The sequence below is a fragment of the Corvus cornix genome, chromosome 5 (assembly GCF_000738735.6).
Source record: "Corvus cornix cornix isolate S_Up_H32 chromosome 5, ASM73873v5, whole genome shotgun sequence".
Classification (NCBI taxonomy): domain Eukaryota; kingdom Metazoa; phylum Chordata; class Aves; order Passeriformes; family Corvidae; genus Corvus; species Corvus cornix.
Genome location: NC_046335.1, coordinates 35,485,202 through 35,502,552, shown reverse-complemented (window position 1 = coordinate 35,502,552; position 17,351 = coordinate 35,485,202). Strand labels below are relative to the sequence as shown.

The following is a 17,351-nucleotide window of genomic DNA, read 5'->3' as shown; positions in this document are numbered from 1 at the left end:
CTCAAAGAAAGCATCAGAAAGTTTGTTAGGACAATCCCATGCATCTCAGCTGCTTCCCTGGGTTCTAACCAAGAGTGTAGTAAGGTCATACCTCTGGGTCATGCAGACATATATGCCAACATCATAAATTTGTTTGGGACAATATTAACGCTGCCAAATATTTTAAATAAGCCTCTATAAAGTTGACTATTGATTATGGATTCCCAAATCCTGGGGGGTTATAAATTCCGTAAATTATTAAGTTCTTTGATCATAAAATAATCTAAGGGGATTAGCGCAAACTAAATATAGCTGTAAGAAAGTAGTGAGACATACACCAATTGCTGCAAAAGAAAGCATACAGAGCAAAATGAAAACACTGTTCAATGGACTTTGTAAATCCTGCCAGATTAGTCAGATGGATTTCAGAAAGATCAACAGAGTAAACTCAAGGAGAACAAGCTAATGACAAAGGAGACACACAGTGTCTCTGTGCCACACCAAAGTCTACATGCCTTATATGCCTAAAAGGCTGTTAAACTTTAAATCTACAGTTCTGAGTTACATATAAATCACTTTTAAGTCTGTAAGAATTATAGCTGGGTTCAGAAATAGCAGATCAATGATAAAGAATTCATCAAGAATAATGCATTTCTGAGATATTTTTTTTTTAAATCAGACATACCCTGAAGGAAAAAGAAAATCCTCAAACTCTACATGCACAGCATAACACACAAAATTACAAACTGATATATCATCTATATATTGATGAGTTTCTCTAGCTGTAATGTCAAATAAAATGACAGAAAATAAAATACCCCAACTGTGCTGTCTACTCACTCTACTAGCTACAGATTGCCCCACACAACCTCCGACGTGAGACACCTTCCCAGCTGTCAGAACAAGTTCAATGTGATTATCCCACTTGAAGTTCACACACTTGTTAACTCAAATGAACCCATCACAGCAACATTATATGACTCAGAACAACAAAATCCCACTCCCATCCTCAAAGACAAGCTGGAACATGCCTGGAACATGCTGCACATATTGAAATTTTGGCCTTCTAAAAATTCACCCTAACATGACCATACTTCCCTTTTGTTGACCGCTCCCTGATATAGCCAGCATACATTTTGATGAATTAAAAAAAGTGAGTAAAACCTGTATATATCTGCCTTCTGAATATAAACAATTTACACTGAAATTATGCAAAGAGAGTAGTGTTTTTCCTTTTGTATTCACACAGACTAAGTAGGATTTCACCTCATCAAATACCTAAATTAAACATGATGAATTCAATACCAATTCAAGACACGTATAAAAAGTCTAAACACAGCATTTCAAAGGTGATTGACTTCTTAAACACTGATCTATGGTCTAACTTTTAAGATTTGTAAACTCCCATGGGAAGAACGTATTTTCATGATAAAATAACTAGAAGCTGGCATCTAAAAGAGAAAGCCAAGCCCCAAACAAATCTTGGTGCAATGAAATTGCAATTGCACCACATCAATATTTTTCTTTCTCTTGTGATGTGCTCTAACCTAACCTCCATAACGTTCATATGTATATAAGCTGTCAATCTTCCATCTGGCATATTTTATGATGCAGGATCTTTTTTATGAGGTTAGAAGTATACAAAATCACCATGTTTCTAATTTTATTTTATTAAAGTCACTGCTCCACTAACTGAGCTGCAAAAAATGTGTTTAGATTTTTTTTTCATGAAGTAATCTATTTAAAAGCAGAAATATTAAATGAAACTGGTGTTCTATTCTACACTGCTTAAATATACAGCCCATTAGGGTATGAAGGAATGAACCCAAGAAAAAAAAGGAAGGAGAAATCAACTTGGATTAAAAGAACAGTGAAATTGTTTAAATATACGCTTTTATCTGTCATAAGAAGAAACTTACTATTTTGGTGGTTTTGGATTAAATTTTACATTCTACAACCATTTACTGTAGATGCAATAGTGAACATGCAAACACAGCATAAGTATCCAGAACACACATATACCCACCAAGATCAATCTGGATATTCTTGAAGGCAGTGAAGGTTTTGCCTACACCCAGCTTAGGATATGGATCAATAATCTAGAGGCAGCAATTAGTGTTCGCGCCAATGTCTGACAGGGGCTGGACTCACCCATTCTTCTGGTCAGTTAAATTTCACAAACTTTCCAAATCTGTCACACTGTGTAACAAGAAAGAAACATCTACACAAATGGTGAGGTTGAGATTTCCTACACTGGGAAATCTCAGGGACTGGCATACCTAGAGCACACTGGAACTTCATCTCTGGAAGATTACCTTCAGGACATGGCTCCCCCTTGGCCCTTACTCCAGCCCATCATTCTAACATCTTAGCAGCTGAATGTTACAATCTGTCTCCCCTATTTTAACAACATATCCAGGGTAATGCTGACCAGCCCTACCTGGGACACCAAACATCACTACTTAGCTGCCCTGAACCTGCTCTTTCAGACCAATGTCAGCAGAAGATGCACATGGAACTGCAATGGTTTTTATTGACAGACATTGAATCATTTATTGAGGCAAGGAAAATATTCCTTCACAATTGCCTTTTTCATGCTTTCCATTTAGCCTGGTAGAAGATGCTTGGGAAGTCCTGAGTAAATACGATTCACGTGTACAAGGACAGTATAAGAGGCAAACTGCTTTTCTTAAAGGAATAGAACATAATAGTAAAATAATTGGAGTTAAGCAACTGGGGGGTTTTTAAAGAGCATTCAATAAAGAACATGCAAAGTTCACTATTAATTATTTCTTCCATTATTCCATTTAAACTGTTTTTCCTTTCACTGAATTAAAACTTCAACCCCAAAACGACTGTATAGTCAAGGTTTCTAGGACACATCTCTTTGCTGAAATTGCAAAATGCTTGAAGAATGCTGTAGCGAACATATGTGTAGAATTAACTTAAAAGATGGAAAAGGGTTGGGATGGGTGCTGGTGTGCTCTGAGGACAATTCAAAACAAACCTTCAAGTGTGTCTGAAAATCCTTTCTTACTCAAGCAGTTATGGTTGTGATGGTCTAAAGACATATGGCAGCAATGCCTTTTTTGTAGTGCAAATGACGTAGTTGGAAAAGAGCAGACGATATAGGGAGCACAAGCTGCTCATCAGAACTCAAGGTAACACAGAAATGCTGCTGGCATGATGTGAATGAGCCAGAAAGTCTACAGAGGACAAAGAGGTTAAGTGCCTTTTTCCAGCTGCAGAGCCCTGGACACACCTGTATCTAGTGTTTCCTTAGAGCCAAGTTTAACAAGTTTAAGAGCAAATCTCCTAATGTCAGTAGGACTTAAGCACAAACTTAAACAATGACCAGAACAGGCCTGGTAGTGTCACAAACCAAAGCCTTCATGAAGGTGTGTGGCAGAGAAGAGATCGACTCTTCATAACACCTCAAACTGAGCTGCAGGAAGGACAGGGAGGACAAATCTTCAGTGCTGTGGAGCAAGAAGCAGTACTTTTTCAAACACATGCCCAGAACAGTGTTCTCTGGACAGACACAGAGGACCTAAAGGCAAAAGACAGTGCCTTGTACTAAGCGATTCCTGACAACAACATTTAATACTACTACTAATATATTTTTTAAAACAGAAAAAGATATTTCTACTTTATAAAAGACACAAGCCAAAATGAATTACACACAATGACCTGCAAAGTACTCAAGAATACTTCAGAGAGAAGCTTTGCAGTGTGAACTATCAGCAGTTTTGCCCCTTTATCTTCTCTATAGGAAGTAATCTGGAAAGCAGTAGATAGCTCTTCTGCTGCCAATTATCTTTTTCTCTGCTTGGAGATCTTTGATTTATTGGTCCTTTCGGTGCTCTCTGAAAACGATACAGATTTAACTTCTTCCTCTGCAAGCTGCCCCTTACATTGACACTTCAGAGAGTTTGAAGATTTCTGGAAAGTTGGAAGCCTTAAGACAGAATGACTGTGAATATGTGAAAAAGAAGCTAGCTGTGGATTAATTAGCACTTTTGTGCCTATACATCTAAGTCTTAGTTGCACTCGATACTACTTTGCTTCAACTATTAACTGACTGCAAAGTCCCAAAGCTATTACTTCTTTTATTTTAGAATGTAAACCTGTGAAAGGAAGCAATTTGCCAGATGAAACCAGCACTTTTAACGAAGGTTTTTTAAGTATTTAAAGGTCCCTCTGTGTAGTAACCTGAGCAGCTGTAGACTAGGATCAGAGAGAGCGGTTAGGCTGCAAGGTAAAAGCGGAAGCAAGGGATTTTTTTAAAACTGGAGTTTTCAAGAAGCATGACAGTGAAATTTGAAAACAGACATGGTTTAATGCATGTAAACAACAGCTGATGGGAGCCTGCGTAAGCACTCCTTGAGTACACATTACGACAAATGGAAGAGAGTACAAAAAATCTGCCAAAACAGAATATGTAAAAAGTCTGGTGCCTACCCTTCTGGCATAGATTTTTGTCTGTACGTGCCTCCAGTAGAGCCAGTCTCACTCGAGGAGGATAAGTTGCTTGGAGAGTTACGGCACTGCTGCGATCTTGCTAAGGCAATGGATGAAACAGTGACGTAGACATCAGAGCCAGGAGACAGCCTGTTCAGAGCAAGGGAAGGATCACATCAGCAGGATCACACTGCGAGGCACGCTCAACAACACCCTGCAAACTGCCACAGCTGCAAGGAATGGCATCATGGAGACAGCAGAAATCCTGTCAGTTGAAGAATCAGACATTTCCCCCTTACTGATCTACTGAAAACCATGAAAAATCAACTCTAAAAACCTGGATGCATGGGAGGAAATAAAGAAAGGCCAGTGTGTGAAGAAAATACTGGCACACACTAGGAAAACATTCTGGTTTCTGAAGTCTGTTGCTACAGATTGATTGTAAGGAATAACAAAACATGACATTCCTCATCAAAATACCAAATAGAAGAAAATATTCCTAATTCTCATAGCAAACTCTTGCCTGGAATTTAAACTAACTGTAGTGGGCTGCCTATGCAAACTCTTTGAAGAGTAGCAAGCTTGTCTCTATGCCACTAAACTTGTCCACATTAAAACACAAGGACTAAAAAAATGCAATGCTATCTATACATACCACCTTAAAATTCTCCCTAAAAACTTAACATTCTAATATAAAACTATCTCAACGTATTGAGAACTCTCTTTGAAAACACGGACCTGAGTCATATGAAGCCTTCACCTGTCAGAATAACCATACAGCAAATAAATAGTCTAGAACTGCAACACACGCAGCTGGGCAGAATGGCTGGAAGCAGCAGGCTTATGCTGCCCAACTCATATCCTGTTCTGTAGTCAAAAGCTTTTTTAGATAACTGTCATCTTTGTGCATTTTGTTACCCAAACCCCAGAAGAATTCACTGCTGCTAGCTGGTTCTTTGTTCTACTCAGTCATGACTGAAGCCATTTAAAACTTTTGCAGTGATTTAAGTGGAGTTTGAGTTATGCCATTCACAAACATCAAACTCCCACTGTGAACAAAAACCTTTATTCATTTTATCTAGGAAAAACACTAATTTGCACAAGTTAAATAATTTAGTATTTGAAAAATAGATAATGACTTCAGTGAAACATACAGATAAGTTGCTCAGCACCAAACTCAGGTCTGGGGATTTAGAAGATCTTAGCCTAGCCATTTAATCCATATCTCTAAAGGATGGCAGATTTTAAATTAGCTCTCACCAAAACACTGTAAAAACTTGAAAAGTTAAAAAAATCTTTTGAAAATTAAAAAAACACCACTGAACTGACTAATGTTCCTTATGTATGTGTATATATTGAAACAGTGTGTGTATATATATTTGTACTTACATTTACATCAAATGTGCATTTGTCCTCCTAAGTACTTTGCAAAAAAGCAGAAAACTAACAAATCTTAATATGGAAAGAGCAGTAGGACTGGAACAAACATATTGATCATCTGGAATTTCATGAAGTGCATATAACTAACAGTAGCTCTATTTCTGAGACAAAAAAGGAATTATCTAAGGCCTGACCATGGTAAGTACTATACCAAATCCAGTAATGCCCTTCTAGTCTACCAAACATCTTTTAACTTATCCCACATTTATCAAGCAAAGATTCTGAAATATTTGATTGCAAAGAACATGGTTCAAGACTTAAAAACGTGGGAACCCATAAGCAAGCAATTTATTTTCCCAGAAGCACTCCTATAAAAAGAAAAAAAATAGTTTGGCCACACAAAAATGCACTTTCATTAGCATTCGCTCACCTATAAAGGCACACACATTTAAACTCAGTTATGCTTGCAGAGCAATACACAGTTTAAAAGTATGATCTTTTTTCCCAATACTAAATTAGAATTGATGGCAAGGAAACCAATTACTTCTCAAATAATTTCTGTAAAATGATTTCCTGTTGAAAAATGCTTACATTTTCATTTTAGAGTCAGCTATGCCTTTTCTTTACTTCCTATGCCTTACCGAAAAGTGACAGCACTGTTCAGCAGTAACACCAAGATTTCAGAACTATGTCATAGTTACACATTTACAAAGATGAACGACCTTGAGGGCAAACAAAATTGCATTATAAATGTGGTCTGAACAATAGAAATGAATAACCAGTCAGGTAAGACATGCTTTTCTTTAAAGCAGAAATATATTTTTGTTAGCACAGTTCACAATTGCACTAAAATGCACTAATAGTTTAAGATATTTCGTTTTGTGTGAAACATATAAGGGAAAAGAACTTTAGAGCAAATTAGTACAAATTGACTTTTTGAGCTGCTTTGAAATCTTTTGATGAAAGGCACTTCCCAAGACAGAAGGTGTATTGTGTTGTGTTAGCAGTATGCCCCTACAGTTACGATAATCTGAGCCTGTCTTTTATTTATAATTAAAAACCATAGTAAAGCAAGCTCTTATCTATTTCAAAAGGGAGTTTTAAGACGAAATGCCAAAATGGTTAAGTGCATGAGTCCCACAATTGAATTTAAAAACAGGCCAAGCGTCCATTACATTAAACAGATACAATTACATTGCAGTCAATTGAACTGGGATTATACCACGCATGATTTACTTCTAACAGATCTAGCTCATCCTGAAAGAACTGGTTGAGTCTTGCCAAGTATGGGAAGGACATCATCTTTTGTGAAGGCAGTGAGTAAAATGGGCATACATTTATTTTGTTCAATATGACAGACATTGAAAGTATCCATCTTGCTCTTAATAAATTAATTTCCATGTCATTAGCTGTAATTTTCCCCATGTATTTCAGCATGCATAGGTATGCAGTACACACATCATATGAAAAATGTCAGTCTAGTTCACTTTGTGCCTATGGCCTAAGGCAGTCTAATTACAAGATTATACACAGGTGCCTTTTTCTGTAGATCCGTACAGGCACAGGTCCTATACTGTGCTACAACTTCTCCTGCAAGAGCTAAAGAGGTCAGAAGCAAAAGAGGCTCAGGCTGGCAGAAGAGGAAAAACGGCCTTACAGTCAGTGCTGACTTGGCAAACTGAATTCTTACTTTGCACTTGCTGGAGCACTCCAATATGACTACTGCCATATCTGTTAATGACAATTTTTCATTTGTTGTTGCTAATTTTCATTTTTCAAAGGCCTTGCTTGATTCCAAGGCCCAACTGTATCTCTGAGCTGAAATCTTCCTAAAGCAGCTGAAGTCAACTGAGGTTATCCTTTGAATATATAAAATATTAACAATGCTGGGCACAATTCCAAGTATGAGATGGCCAAAATAAGCACAATAAATCATTAGAACATAATTTATCTCTACCTTTGTTCTTAATCTGAAGAGGGCCAAAGACATCTCTTCTCACAAAGAATTTTGAAAAGTAAGTTCAATTAATACCCATGAAGCATTCAGAAACTATAGTAATGGGCATCACTGTAAAGCTTAGAGGGGAATTAGCAATGGCATCTTTACAACAGGATTTGAATGTCATCCAGTAAATAAGGGACAGAGTAATGAAGAGGAAAATAAAATATTAAATAGCTCTTCTTTAATGAGCTGCATCCACTGTGTGAACTGAATGAGGCAGATTCCCCTGTTAAAAGAAATTCTTGTAATTTAATCAAAAGAAGCATCTGAATATAGTTACACAAGAGTTCTGAAAAAAAAAGCACAGCAAATCTTAATTCTGGCATGCTTACCTTCCATGTGTTTGAGTTTTACAATCCTAGTAATACTGCAAGCCTCGACAGTTCCCTGCAAACGCTGTCTCAAATGGTCTCATCTTTAAAGGAAACCAATCCATTCCATTCAAAAAGGAAAAAAACCCCAGCCATTCTGAGGAAGGGGATAGTGAATGAAACAGAAAATGCAATTGTGCCATCATGTTGTACCTTCTCAAGTTTTTTTTTCAATTTGATCATCACCTTTCAGAAAACACATATTGTAACAAGAAAAGATATAGAGGCAAGCAATGGGACAGCAGAACAGTTTGTATATGAAGACGCACTGAACAGGCTGTTCTATGGCTCCAGAGATTATAGAGAAACTTATCCTCTCTGCTCCAATTCATCCAAACATGAATCACACTGGACCAAGCAAACAATGAGTACTCACTATCCCTCATGACAAAAGAACAAGTGGGTCTAGAACTATCAAGAGACCAATTAGCAGGGACCTGGATGAAGAGATACCAGCCACAGCAGTACAGGTGCACCCAGCTCCAGGCAATCTTACATAGCAGACAGCCAGGGGACTGTCAGCCCTGGCAGAGAGTCTTCCCTTACACTTGTAAGCATTTCTTCTGCTTTTCCCTGGTCCCTGCTGCTGGCCCATGTCAAACAAGAAAGACCAACTCATGACATGACACAGCATGGCTCTTCTCAGATGTTTTTACATCACAAGAGTTTGGCCACACAACCATGCATACCAACAAACCTTTGATTCTTCCACTGCTACACCCAGCTCTAGGTCCCAGAGCTGGTAGGAAGCGTGTGGTATATAATATCATGTTAGTACACGTTTTAATTTGAAGAATGTCATGAGAGCATTTAAATAACAAATCTTCAAACCTCATGAGGCAGGCAATGTGTGTACTACAATGCTGACTTGATGGGTGGCAAGATGAGCACAGACACCTGTTTGTTTATATTCAGAAAAATATCACTGAGCTGAGATAAACTGCAGCAGATTAGGATTTTTAGGTAATATGGAAACAGTTGACACTAGATCCATCTGCAGGAATTAACCTATAAACTACTACTGGCACAATTACTATCACTGACGACATAGGCATCATTCAAGTAAGTATGGAGTCTTACAGACTGTGCTTCAAAGTTCTCAATATGACATAAAACCAGTCAATGATATTGTTCTAATACTCCCATACCGTGGAATTTTACTGCCAGTGTGTGACTGCAGTCATGCTGTAATTCAGTTTTCCATTTGGTTTAAAATATAGACTGTGCTCAGAAATTTTCTAGTTAAGAGCCGTGAGCTTTTATCCAACAGTACGCAACTGCAGACTGAAGTGCTCAAGTCCAGCAACATGCTTTGATCACTGATTTCCACACTTTTTCAAATGTCTGTCAAATCAAGTTTTAGTTAAAACTGGTTCCAGTTTATGACAAATTAATGAAGAACAGATTATTATCTACCATTCTCCTCTCCTTACCTTGCACATTATTTCTTGATAGAGTGTGGAAACCAAGTATACAAAATAAAAAACTGAAAACTGGGGGGGAGGGGGTAAGGAATTAAAAAAAAAAAACAAGCTCTATGATTACATGTTCTCCAATAACATTAGCTCTGGTTTACTTCACACGTATGTGGTTTATTGTTTTTTTTGTTTTTTTCCTTAACATATCCTTCTGATATTCATTCTGGGTTATAGGCTATATAGTATCCCATGTGGATTAATTAATATAGTGAAATAAGATGTAACGTGGGATTTATTAAATTTGTATTATTAGATTTTTCAGTCTTAATATTGCAGTAACATTAGAGATTTATTTTAAGATTTATAAAGTTTTGGGTTGTTTTTCCTGCCTACAAATACCCACCCACATCAATAATGGCTACATTCAAGGATCCAGGATACTGTGAAAACCAGGGAGAATAAGCTAAGAAGTTGGATATATAAAGGCAATCCAAATAAAGAAAATTTAAGTACTCTGTTGGTTAGACACAGGACTGGGCATTTGTCTGCCTTCTCAGAATGAGGGATTGTCAAGCAACCTACTCTCCCGCCTACAATAGCGGCCTCCATGGGGAGACGATGTTTTGATGAATATGAAGTGAAATCCTCCTGCTCTCAAGACTGGCAATGCAGATTTTATTTATTTCTAACATATTTAAATGGGCTAAAGGGAGTAAAGCACAGCAGAGCACCATCACTGCTGCCTGCACCAAAAACATGCACAGATTCCAGCACCTCCCCCTCAGTGTTCTTTAGGGTAAATATGAAAGCTAGTGGTGAAACACTAAATTAGACAGTAGTTAAGAGGGCCATGAAAATCCCATCTTTGTTGATTTTAAGACTTTACACAATAAGAAGTATCTGAGCTTCCTGAAAAACAAAGCTTTCTTTTACCATGTAGAGAAAAGACAAACAAGTCTTGCAGTGAGCTTATTGTTGGGGTTTTTCTCCCTCCAGTATTTCTTTAAAATTACAAAAATGTATTTCTTCAATAACTGGAAAGACATTAACTGTTGCTGCCTGTTCCGAGCTTCCCTTCCCCCTCCCCAAAACAAGCCAGGACTTGCCTCTGCCATGTGCTCCTTTGTTCCAAGCACGGGCAAAACCAAATGTAACTCAAACTCTTTAGCAGGGTCTGATTGGCCGGTCACCCCTGGTCCGCCCCCAGTTCTCCCCTTTCCCCTTCTCCGAATAAAAGAAGGACCCGAGAGTGGGCCCACCCTCTTTGGCTTTGCAATCCTTCTGCGAACATCTGTGTGTCTGTCTCTGTTTGAAAGCTTCTTCTAATTGCAGGAATTCGGCAAACCGAAGGCTATATTTCTCCCTCTTTGCTTCTGCTGGTGGTATCAGCTTTGCAGCTACCATTTGGCGCTTTCAGAGCTACTAAAATGCCGGATTGCCCGTGCTACCTCTCTAGGCTGCCCGAGACTTTCTAAGGCATTGAACTACAAGCCTAGCCGGTAAAAAGATGTGAGCATTTCCACAATTAACCTTATGCAACTGATGATATATTTAAACTTGATTCACCCAAGACTAACATGTTTAGCAGACCAGAAAGATGAGAAAAGACATTTTTCAGGCATCTGGAAAAATTCCCAGTGAAATTTAAAAGCTACTTTGATATTATACTTTTAAGGATGAAAGATCCAATAGAAGAACCCTTTTTGAATAATAATAAAAAGAACACTAAAAGAATGCTTAGAGAAGAAAAAAAAAAAAACAGCTACATGCCCTGAAAATGAAGAAAATGAAAAGTCAAAGTTTCACTTTTTGAAAACAAATACTGACTAAGAATATGTAACTTTCACTTTGCAAACATTTATCAGGTCATAACACCCCTCTCGAAGCCTCTAGAGACTGGATAAATCTTGAATGCCTTAGGTGTGTGATGCCTGCATACCACTTTACACACAAGGAACACATAGTTGTTAATACCCCTCTCTCCAGACAGCCAAAGGCTCGCTCTTTGACACCAGCCAACCTGAGACTCCACCTAAGCTCTCTGGTTAATACCATGATGAGATGGAAGTGTCTGAAAAAACCAGCAACTCAACAGAATCTGATGCTCTGTCACTGCCTTAAGCTTTTCCCAGGTATTACTATGCCTTCTGAATGACATAAGGAGATTGTACAGCACTGGAGAGAGCAGAAAACCCCATCAGCTCAGCTGCTATTCCTTCCAGTTCAGCATCTGCCTGTCTTCAGCTCTAACAGGGCACATACGGCCTGATGCAATTTTTATGTTGGTCTAAATATATCATCAGAGAGACAAGTCCAGCATTTCACTGGCTTCTGCAACTTGTTTTAACAGATAATCTAGTCAGGTTGTCTGTGAAATTATTAGTGCCTTCAGTGTTGTGAATTTTTTTTCCAACTCCCACAGATGGGAGCTTTTAAAGTATATATTTAAGCAAAAGAAAGTAAGAACATTAAGTCCTTAGCAACCATTGTAATTTTAAACAAGGAATCCAACACAGGAGTTTCAATTTCACCTTGGTGGTTTCTTGGTCTTGGCTGTACCACCTTTGAACATGTTTTTTCATCCCCAGTTCTTCAGGACGTGAAAAAGATTTTAAGTTGTTTCATTAGAACTCTTTTACATTTTCTACAATATGCATCTTATTGCCACTGCTTCATATTTTTCATCCACATAAAGATGATCAGAAACTATCTAAAGCTTTTTTTTCCCTAAGGAATTGTCCAAAATAAGAAATACAAGCTATTAACTTGTTCCCCTCCACAGATCTCATTGCAGATGCAGAGACAGATTTGTATAAATAATCAAAACAATGAGTGTTCATTCAAACGCTATCAAATATTTTTCCAAGAAAGAATGAAAATACTGTGATGTGGTGGACCTGATACTTTTATCTTAATAATCACCTTCTTGTTTAAAGAACTCAAAATAACAAAAAACCCCAAACCACCCTTAGAACAATTTCTCCTCTAGCCTAAAATGTCTAAGCACTTCCTAATCAGATAAATTTGCTTTCTGTACTAGTCAGAATTCTCCTGCTAAAAACTGTGTCGGATACTATTTCTGCCTTGGGTGCTTTAGGCGATTCCACCAAGCCTATGAACAAGATAAATTTCTGATTTACTTTTTCAAAATGCAGTTGTTCATGAACATTTAGCTCTAAAACTTTGACTGTAACTCATTTAAAACTTAAATAACAATACAGCAGTTTCAGAATACCATCCAACACAGGGAGGCATCCCAGAATACTTCGTTCTGTGGTTAATCATGCCAGGAAAGGTATTTCCTTTTGGCTATTGTTTCACTCATAGTCATGCTGTCTTTTGCCTAATGAAAGCCATGATTAAAAGCAGTCTTCAGATACTTAGATAAAACTCCTGTGTATTTTTCCAGGCAAGATTCAGAGCAGCAATGAAAAGCCATTTGTGAAGAAGACACATACCTCCGGCTCTCCAACGGGCGCCCGTCACTAGAGATGCTTCGGGGAATGTTGGCTCGTTCTGTGGGTGGCATTTTTCCTTCTCCTTTTCCAGAGCTAATCCTAGATGGTACTGGACTTTGGATTTGAGATGGTACTTGAGCCACATGAGGTCCCTGTCCTTTGCTCGCATTTCGCTGCCATTTATTATTATTTCTGAAGGGAAATTTGAATTCATATGACATTCCTTCATTCACTTTGTACTCCATCACTGGCATACGGTAGTTTTCTGAAGAACTCCTGGAAATGAAGAAATTTAATATGTAGCTATAAAAAATTTTAAAAAATATATCCTGTTCACAATAAGAGAAATCTGAAGACAAGCTGAATCAATTATATGAAAGTATGAGATTTTTCTTTTTAGAAACATGTATTTAACAAATTTTAGAAGGCCCACGCAAGAAAAAGGACTGGTGATGGTGAGAGTCTGTCTCTTCGTCCTGGAGAGTGATCCACAACAGACTACCATGGAATCTGCCTTGTTGGCCTTGCCCCTGATTCTTACCCGCTAACAACCCTGTTGTCACCATCATTAAGCCCTAGACAATCAAACACTTCGTAACCCAATGCCTCTCCTTGTCTATCCCTTCAGAAGAGTTTATAGCCATCCATTGCAGCATTCCAGCTGGTCAAGTTGATACTCTTCATCTAATTACTGGGCTGTAAAAGCTAAAAAGATATCTTAGAAGGGTATCTCCCCTTCTTAATTTAAAAAACCATGGGCTTTAGAACTTACCTGCACCCAGACAAATAAGACCTGAAATGTTTGGTCTTTTTGAGACATACCTTTCTGATGCACAGACATTAAAAGACAAGAGTCACATGAAATAAGGTACTAACTATACATAACTTTCAAACATCTTTGGCTTTGGAGTGCCTTGGTTGATAAATCTGCACATTGTGAAAAGACTTGCTAGAAACTGTAGTTTCCAAACCCAAAAGCTGCCCATTGCTTTCTGGGGAATAGCACAGCATAAAGATTGGACTAGAACAGGGCATAAGCTAATGCAGTCTACATAAGAAGCAAGGCAAACTTCTGCATACAATGACGTATTTGGAAACAAGATGTGATCTTCAGCTTCAGAAAGGATAATTTTGGCATTTCTCTTGACAAATGTACATATCTCTGAGTGAATACTAAGTGAATATTTTTAATCATGATTACTTTATCAACATACATCACACTCTAAAGCAAAGAAAAATAAAAAATCAGTGCAAAACTTTGAACCCAAAGCTCTTCCTCTAAGCAATTACACCATTGGGGTGAGAAATATCAGTACCTCTTCCCTGCAAAAACAAAAATCAAGACAGAACTTGTTATCTGGCTACACTGAAATAAGCAAGTTGTGGAGTCTAATAGGAATAAAGTGAAACAGTCAGTGCTGAGGTCTTGCTGCCCACAATATACTCATTTTGTGGTTTTACTTTGGTCTACCTTCTAGTCTTGATGTCTAAATTAAATCATCAGTTGGAAGGCACAAGGTGAGCTTCTGAAGCACATGTAGTTCATCTGAAAGTCTCCCAGGCCACTCTGATGTGATCCACTGCATGGTAGACAAGGATGATCAGGAAATAAGGCCACTCCTGACTGAACTACAGTATTGATAGCCTTCATTTTTTCTTTTCTCTTCGTATTTTATTCTCTGCTGTTCTTTCCCTAGTGTTTATGTACTTAGTTTGGGTTTCTCTTTTTTTACCCCCAATGTAATTACAGTTTAACAAGCAGGAATGCACAATTTCCTCTTGATGCTGTGTCCTTAGCTTCACGGTCAGCAATCAGTCCACTAAATGAGTTCAGTGGCAGTGTTTTAATAACCATGGTTTAGCAGAGATTGAACCATAACAAGGCCTTCCTCTGCGTAGGGCATGAGAACATGAATTGGGGTCTTTGGATATATTTTTGCATCTCCTACTGACCTTGTACATGTGCCTGTTGCCAAGTCAGCTTATCTAACTGCACCCTGATCTTCCTCCAACTTCATGCCAATCAATTTCTTAGAATAGGGACTGCTTCCCATAGGAATGTAGTATTCCAAGCAGAACAGATCTTCATTTTAGTTAAGGTCTGCAGAAGTTACTGTAGTAGAAATACTCAGTGACCTCCAGAGGACACAACAAAAGGACTCCGACTGCAGAAAACTGACTGCCAAAAGAAAAACCGCTTTGTGCAAATACTTAACTGTAGTCTCTAGTAATAGATGTAGGATAGCTACAAATTCAAGACACAGTTCTTGAGCCTTTATGATTCTGGATAGAGCAAATGGGGGGATCAAGAGTTGCTTTATGGAATTTTATAACTAGCAATAACCCACCATGAACATTTGCTCACTACAAGGCAACAACAAAACTCTGATACTGAGTACAGTATTTCAAAAAGTGCAGTCATTTCTCTTACTGTTATGGGTTTGGATACGCTAAAAGTAAGCCTGGTTTTGGCTGTACTTAATTTAGTTCAGAAATAATAGGATCTGTGCTTTCCACACTGATTTTTCTGCTCTAATCCTTTCACGATGATTGCAGCTAAACTTTCCATTTGCTCGGGCTGCTAAATACTGCACAAAAGCTTTCCAAATACCTCATGAGTGACCTTATGCCACTGCTCATTTTAATCCCTGACATGTATTCAATTTTCCACTGACAACTAAAGGACAAATAAAACTCCTTTTCTCTCTGCTCCTCTTTTCCTAGCATTTACAAAAGGAGTTCATGTTGCTTACAGTAAAAACAAACACAGATTTTTCTCTTATACAAGTACCAGGTCTTTTCTCAGAAACATGATTTCATCTCAATATAATAAATGTGTTAAAGTTCAGCTCCAGTTTTAAGTATGCAAAGATTTAGCATATACCCCTACAAAGGTATTGACTGATTAAAAAACAGCAGTGCAAAATGCTCTCTCGATTTCTCACTCCAAGGAACCCTCTGAATTTTAGTAACTGTACTTGCTTCTTGGCAAACCTATCAGAAGCCTTCAGCTAGCCTGCAGGCAAATTTGTTCTATTAAACATCATCCAATTTTAATCATATAGCAGCATTTCTAGGATACGAATATAGGATGTCAGGAATGTGGGGATTAAACTTGGTGATGTGGCTGAAGGCTACAGACAACGCTGAGTTCATAAAAATTATAAAAGCTTTAGTGTGAATTCAGGAAAGATGGAGGGACTTAATGTCCAGTTTAAGAAAAAAACCACACATTACTGCTTATTTCTGATCAAGCAACATTTTTAAACTATAAAAACAGCACTATAATTGACATGAGCTTCAGGCTTAATACAGAGGGGAAGTGAGAGAGATGCAACAGGATTTCTGGAGTAAAGAAGAATTACCATTTGCAGCAATTTCTCCAGCCAAATCCATACCTTTGATAAACCCTTATCATTTACAGCCTTGCTTATTGTGAAAATAGAAGCATGTAAGTCTATTCCTAGCTTCCAAGAATTATATCCACAGGCATTATAAACTACCAACAAATGGGAAAGCAGGCAGGAACATGTACGATCAATTTTGATGCATCCTAAACACACAATTATGACAAAAAAGTTGTTTGAATTCCATGTTAAATTCCATGGTTACATGAACTTCTTCACACATGGTATTCAATGAATATTTGGGGGGCATGGAGACGGAATATGGGCAGTTTTTCCTGCTCTCCTCTTCCAACCTGAAAATACTGGATGCTGTATCATAATTATACCATGTTTTTTTAGAGGCTAACACTCTGTGATGGTTCTTCCCACAAAACAAGATACAATTTCAGAGCTACTGCACAATACCTCCGTGGTGTGCAATCCTCATATGGAGGGACAATGACGACCTTCACTGTGACCGATGTCCTGAGCAGATCAATCATTTGCTCGTGGCTCAGGGTGGCCACGGCCACCTTGCAGATCTCCACCAGGCGGCTGCCCTGGCGCAGCCCTGCCTGCCACGCATAGCCGTAGGGCTCCACGTCTGCCACAATGCCCTCGTAGTTCACGTGGAAACCCAGCTGGCCCAGGCCATTCCTGCGCAGAGTCATCTCCACCGTTTCACAGCCCTTGGTCACAAGCTGGGAATTGGAATGAAGACAGCATTTAATGTATTGAGACACCTCCAGGGCTAAGAGAGGTTATGGGGGCTCCATTTTTGAACAATCAACCAACTCCCAAGGATAATGGTGGGACATGATCAAGGGATATATACTGCAGTCCTAGGTACGTAATCAGCTGAAATAGGTCTTGTTGCTCAAACCAATATTTTCAGT

General features: G+C 38.3%; 1 protein-coding gene across 7 annotated transcripts in view; it reads right to left on the bottom strand.

The window, feature by feature from the left end:
* SIPA1L1 (signal induced proliferation associated 1 like 1) overlaps window positions 1-17,351 on the bottom strand; it is a 207,035-nt gene that overhangs the window by 25,275 nt on the left and 164,409 nt on the right. For all 7 annotated transcript variants that reach the window (XM_039551749.1, XM_039551752.1, XM_039551748.1 and 4 more), the window contains 3 exons: window positions 16,882-17,156; window positions 13,070-13,345; window positions 4,441-4,590 (listed from right to left, as the gene is read on the bottom strand). In XM_039551749.1, the coding sequence (XP_039407683.1) occupies window positions 4,441-4,590; window positions 13,070-13,345; window positions 16,882-17,156 (701 nt within the window). The remainder of the gene's footprint in view (window positions 1-4,440; window positions 4,591-13,069; window positions 13,346-16,881; window positions 17,157-17,351) is intronic.